The 6,662-nt window shown below is 38.0% G+C and overlaps 1 protein-coding gene across 1 annotated transcript; it reads left to right on the plus strand.

Annotated features, from left to right (window-relative positions):
- Nucleotides 1-499: 499 nt before the first annotated feature.
- On the plus strand, nt 500-3,376 carry LDL1 (LSD1-like 1). Its single transcript, XM_028199699.2, has one exon. The coding sequence runs from the start codon at nt 599-601 to the stop codon at nt 2,996-2,998; it is 2,400 nt and encodes a 799-aa protein (XP_028055500.2). The 5' UTR covers nt 500-598; the 3' UTR covers nt 2,999-3,376.
- Nucleotides 3,377-6,662: the final 3,286 nt, after the last annotated feature.

The raw sequence follows: 6,662 nt of genomic DNA on the forward strand, positions 1-6,662 counted from the left end.
ACGAAAAGGCGCTGAATAAGAAGGAAGAGAGAGGAACAAAAAAAAAATTATTCAAAACGATGTCGTTTTGAAGCGCCGCAAGGTGGGCTGCAGGGTAGTGCGACCAATGATCCGAACTCGTGACAATGATAGTGTGATGATGGGTTACTAGAGTTGCAAAAGAAAAATAATGAAAGAAGATGTAAATAAGATGCCTTTTGTTCCATTCGTTTGTAAATATTTTTCACGTTGTTGGCAAACATTTTTGATACCTCATTTAATTGGCAAGTATTTCCATTTATTTGCAAAATCCCCCTAAGTCTAACTTTGGTTATTTGATTATCAAATCAACAATGATTCATCCCACTAAAAATATCACCACTAATATCACTAATGCATTAAAAAAGTAAAAAAAAAAAAAAAAATACAACTCCAAGATCAAAACATCACATCATTAATGACGAAACCCACTGCCACCTAATTAGTGGGAGCACTAATTAGTGCTCCCAAGCATTTTTCTTATCAAATACTCAAAATTTCATCTTAAGGAGCCCTAGCCCTCCCCGTAACAGTGTGCTTATTATCACTTCACTCACTGTCACCCCCGCGGAAAAAAACGATGGACTCTCCCCCACCAGAACTCTCCGATCCCAACAATGTCACCTCCTCCGACTATTCGCCGGATAGCCACCAATCTCCGCCGCCGGAACCTCCATTCTCCGACTCCCAGCTCGACGACACTCTCGACTCTCAGCCCGAACCCTACCAACCCGACCCAACACCTCCCACCGCCAACGCCCTCCCACCTCCCAAGAAGCGCCGCCGTCGGAAAAAACAGTTCCCGGAGATGATCTCCTCCGCCGCCGCAGTCAACGGCCTCCGAGTCCTCCGCGCCCGAGAAAAATCGAACGACTCCGCCGTCGAGATCGACGACGCTCCGTCTAAGAATCGCCGCCGCCGGAGAACCTCCGATCTTTCCAAAGAAGTCGACATTGAAGCCCTAATCGCGATCTCCGTCGGATTCCCAGTCGATTCCCTCACGGAAGAGGAAATCGAAGCCAATGTCGTTTCGCAGATCGGTGGAATTGAGCAATCGAACTATATCGTCGTTCGGAACCACATTCTCGCGCGGTGGCGATCGAATGTGTCGGTTTGGATGACTAAAGATCATGCCTTGGAGTCGATTCGAGCTGAGCATCGAGGGCTTGTGAGCTCTGCTTACTCTTTCTTGCTCCAGCATGGTTACATCAATTTTGGCCTCGCTTCGGCCATTAAAGAAGCCAAATTGAAGCCCCCGGAGGGTTTCACGAAGAAGAATGTGATCGTTGTTGGGGCTGGACTCGCCGGATTGGTCGCCGCGAGGCAATTGATCTATTTAGGGTTTAAGGTTGTGGTTTTGGAAGGTCGAATTCGTCCCGGTGGCCGAGTCCGAACGAAGAAGATGAGCGGCGGAAAAGGACTAGTGGCTGCTGCTGACCTTGGTGGGAGTGTTCTCACCGGAATCAATGGCAACCCACTTGGAGTTCTTGCTAGGCAATTGGGTTTTCCACTTCATAAGGTGAGAGATATATGCCCACTTTACTTACCTGATGGAAAAACTGTGAATTCAGAAATTGATTCTCGTGTTGAAGTTTCATTCAATAAATTGTTAGATAGGGTCTGCAAACTTAGGCAAGCAATGATGGAGGAAGTTAAATCAGCAGATGTTTCCTTAGGGACCGTGCTCGAAGCTTTTCGGTGCGTTTATAAGGTTGCTGATGATCCCCAAGAGCGAATGCTCTTAAATTGGCATCTTGCAAATTTAGAGTATGCTAACGCTACGTTGATGTCCAATTTGTCAATGGCATTTTGGGATCAGGATGATCCCTATGAGATGGGTGGCGATCATTGTTTCATTCCTGGAGGGAATGAGAGGTTTATCCGGGCTTTGGCAGAGGATTTACCCATTTTTTATGACCGGACAGTGGACAGTGTTAGGTATGGAGTTGATGGGGTTTTGGTGTATGCTGGTGGGCAAGAATATAGGGGGGACATGGTACTTTGTACCGTGCCATTGGGTGTGCTCAAGAAGGGATCTATTGAGTTTGTCCCTGATCTCCCACAACGAAAAAAAGATGCTATCGAGAGATTAGGATTTGGGTTGCTAAATAAGGTTGCAATGTTGTTTCCATATGATTTTTGGGGTGGGGAGATTGATACTTTCGGGCATTTGACAGAGGACTCAAGTATGAGGGGTGAATTCTTTTTGTTTTACAGCTATTCTTCTGTATCGGGAGGGCCACTTCTTGTAGCTCTTGTTGCCGGAGAGGCTGCGATTAAATTTGAAAAGATGTCCCCAGTGGACGCCGTGGGAAGGGTTTTGGACATATTAAGGGGTATATTTAACCCAAAAGGGATTTCTGTTCCCAATCCACTTCAGGCGGTTTGTACCCGTTGGGGGCAAGATCAGTTTGCACATGGATCTTACTCATATGTTGCAATCGGTGCTTCAGGTGATGATTATGATATTCTATCAGAGAGTATTGGAGATGGGAGAGTGTTCTTTGCTGGAGAGGCAACTAACAAGCAGTATCCAGCAACAATGCACGGAGCTTTTCTCAGTGGGATGAGAGAGGCTGCTAACATATTGAGAGTTGCTAAGAGGAAGTCTTTGGTTACAGCAGAAAAATCAAATAATCTCAATGCTGAAAGTGATGATGTTGTGAAATTGTTTGAAATCCCTGACCTTAAATTTGGTAGCTTTTCTGTTTTGTTTGATCCCAGGTCAAATGATCTTGAATCTGTGTCTTTATTACAAGTTGCATTAAAAGGTGAGAAATTGGATTCTGGTTGTCTACATCTTTATGGCTTGATCCAAAGAAAGCAGGCTATTGAACTGAGCAAGGTGAATGGAGATGTTAGCAGGATGAAGTTGTTGAATTGTGAGTTTCGGGTGAGGTTGGTCGGGAGACAAAGTCTGTGTAGCGCTGCGGAATCTCTTATCGCATGCGGCAAATCAGCTCGATCCAGCTTAAATTGAGAATTCAAATACGATGACAAGTTTGCAGAAGTTTTCCTAATGGCTTTAAGCAATAGGTAGCAGTGGTAAACTCACTTGGAGTTTCTTTCTGTTCAAATGTGATTGACTTGCAGAGAGCTCTTGGATGATTTGGTTTATCTTCAGGATATATGACTCTTGTTGAACTAAAAGCCTGCTTTGTCTGTACAGTAGTGGTGCATTTTAGAGTTTACATTATTATTGGGTTCAAAAGAGATGCATAATTGGTTCCATTTTAAAATGCCTACAACTTGGTGACAGGAACGCTGAGATTTATCTCAATGTAGTTTATTTTCTTTGCCCACATTGTTGTACATTTATCTTTGTGGAGTATATGATAAATCACCATTATTCTCTTCATCATTTGTATTGTGTGGAATCTTTGATTTTTTCTTCTTCCTATCTCTATACTATAGGGCTATATATAGTGAACCCAGACAGCCGGCAAAAGAAAATAAAAGTGAAAGTAAAGAAAAGAAGTACCACATCAAAAACAATAAAATAAAAGAAACCCTGAACTCTCTCATCTCAATATCAGAACTCAATTTAATTCAATATCATAGTCTGAATGAACAACCCTAATACATAAAAATAAAAGAAACCCTAAACTCTTTGATTCCTAAATTTGAGTTTTTTTTGGTCTTTTGTCAGAAGACTATATCAACTTTGAGAGAAACTTGAATGGTTTCTATTGATTGTCAGGTAGAAGCTTCCACGTAAATGCTAGCTCCACCAGTAAGACTTTAAAAAGGAACAAGTGGCCTATTGGAGCTAATAATAATGCATTTTTGCTACTTTCTGAACTTTTGTAGCTCAAGATGTGACCTTATTGAATGGTTGTACAGAAATTTTTTTTGTGGGCAGTCTCTGTAACCAATACAAGACTTGGAATTACTTAACAGTGCTTGTTTTTAGTTGTGACAATCAAAACCAAATTGCAGAAGAGGAGGATAATCCAAACCTTCCAACAAAAGAAAACATGCAAAGGCTGTGAGATGGCTTGTGGATGACTGTAGGTCAGGGGACTCCTTGGTCTTTTACTTTTCTGGACATGGCTTATGACAACCTGATTTTAATGGAGACGAGATTGATGGTACGATGAAGCTCTCTGTCCTGATTTTATGACTGCTGGCACGATCCTTGATAATGATATTAATAACACCATTGTCAAGCCACTCAAAGAAGGCATCAAACTTCTTGCTATTATTTGATGCCTCTCATAGTGGAACAATTCTTGATCTAGAGTATGTTTACAGCTTTAAACAGTAAGTGATCCTTTATTTATTTTTGTTTGAATCACTGAATATTGATTTCTCAACTACAGTAGTGTCCTGAACAAGTTAACAGCAGTGTCTATGATTTTCAGCTGCTCCAATATAAGGGTCTGTTTATTCCATTAAAACTCACAATCTGAGTGCCATTATCAAATCGTCTTATGTTACTGTCCTGAAATATTTTTTTGATTTTTTATTTGACTAGTTTGGAAAAAAGGTTAATTACATTAATATCAATTTAACTTTATTTGCCAAAAACTTGTACGTTTTGACTCAATGATAAGGGGGTAAGTGGCTTTGTCAAAATCACTTTTTTGTCTTCCTACAGTATAAAAAGTCATTTTTTAACTATATCATTTCTGTGATTCTGATGCTATTTTAATACAGCAAACTCTTATATTAATTTTTGACCATTAGAATTATTTCTCAAAAAATTATGTAACAAATTTGATAAAGCTTACACAAGATATGACACACCATTTGAAGGGATTTTTGAAATTTTATTATTTTTATTTTTATTTTTTTTTACGATGGTATAGCTAAAAATGGTTTAACTAAATAAGCCATTTAGGCTTTGTTTGGCATAAAAAGCCTAGGTTAAAATAGTCACAAAAAAATAAAATAGGCTAAAAAGCTAATAAGACAAAGCATCACATCCAATCTATAATCATTTTATTTACAAAAGTCAAAAAGGCTATTCCAAACGAAACTTTTTAACTTCAGGTTAAAATAGTCAAAATGCTGAAAAGTCAAAAGCCAACTCACATTCCAAACGAAGGCTTATTACATTTATATACATAAATGGTAGATTTAAACTTGGTGTGACGTATGTTATTTTTAGAATAAATCCTATTCATATTTTAAATTTTAATCACCTTTTAAATATTTTTTTTAAAGTAATATCTCTATAAGATATAACCTTCGCCTTAGACATAATAAGGAAAAATTATGTAGCGGTCTTAGATTAATTAAACTATTTTTTAGAGTATCTCCAACGGTGATTCAAATTTTTCACCAAATTTGAGTAAAAAATGACCCATTTCATTAAATTTGATACCACTTACTCCAACGGTTCACCTTTCACCAAATCTACCCTGGGACAACCGGGTAGGCAAAATTTTTTTTTTTTTTTTTCCCGCGAATTGTCTGAACTTTTTTTTGAACTTTCTGAACTTTTTTCGGGATGACCGGATGGTCGACCGGCCGGTTGACCGGTTAGGCAATTTTTTTTTTTTTTTTTTTTTTTAACGGTTTGAACTTTTTTTCCTGAACTGTTTCAATCTTTTACTGGTTGACCGGTTGGTCAACCGGCCGGGCAACCGGCTGGTTGACCGGTGTACCTCTTTCAACGGTCAGTAACAGTGATTTGGTAAAATCTGTGTCTCGTTCTCAGTTTGATGCTTTTTTTGCTGAAAGCTCATTTTGATATCAATCTGGTGCAACGGTTGGAGCATAAAAAAGTGTCTTTTTCATCAAAATTTGAATCTGAGATGGTCTTATTGGTTAAAGGAGTGAAATTCAGTATTTTATGCTTTTTTTTTTTTTTTTTTTAAAAAAAGAACCCGTGTCACAAAGTGAATGATATAAAACATAGCTCCAAATAATAAATGTTAAGAACAGTGAAACCAAACATAGAAACACAAAATCAAGGAATGGATAAGATTTTTATGTGACATCTATTTCTAAAAACTTCTATCTGTTAATTTATTTTGTGTATCTGATTCTGTATCCAAAACCATCAAATAACCTCACCATAACAAAAGGCACCGCACCACCATTGGACTTTCATTTGAAGAAGTATGACTGTTTGGCTGACATGAAAGTTTTTGTAACCTCTGTTTCTCTCTCCTAGTTATTATTCTTTGAGTGGCTCTTACTGCAGTTCTGACAGAAGGTATATGTGCTTGGCTTCTCAAAAAAAAGCTAGTCCCCAAAATATATTTAAATTCAAGTCCTTCACTGCAATTTCACTGCCTTTAAAAACTTTTTTGTCATTCCCTCACTGGAACAGAGAGAGAGATAGAGAGAAAACAGATTTAATGGAGGAACGAGAATATTTTCATGAAAGAATGAGTTACAAATTACGGCGAAAAGTTTCACTATAAATTTACGTTCATATTTGAAGGACAGTAAAAAAAAAAAAAATTTATTATCAATGAAAAGATTATAATAAGCTGACTCTTTTAACTAAACTTATTATACAAGATCTCTAAAAAAAAAAATAAATAAATAAATAAATAAAAACTGTCAAATATTTGAAATTTTAAAATAATTCAATCTATACCAAGAAGAGTGGTCGAAACATAGCCAAACACAAAAATCAAATAGGACACCATGCCATTTGCTTATGAAACGGGTCATGCAGATTGTTA

The sequence above is a fragment of the Camellia sinensis genome, chromosome 12, assembly GCF_055761805.1.
Source record: "Camellia sinensis isolate YWXY chromosome 12, ASM5576180v1, whole genome shotgun sequence".
NCBI lineage: Eukaryota > Viridiplantae > Streptophyta > Magnoliopsida > Ericales > Theaceae > Camellia > Camellia sinensis.

What these genes read in the sequence shown, in the direction of transcription:
- LDL1 (XM_028199699.2), top strand. Translation starts at nt 599, where the DNA reads ATGGACTCTCCCCCACCAGAACTCTCCGATCCCAACAATGTCACCTCC.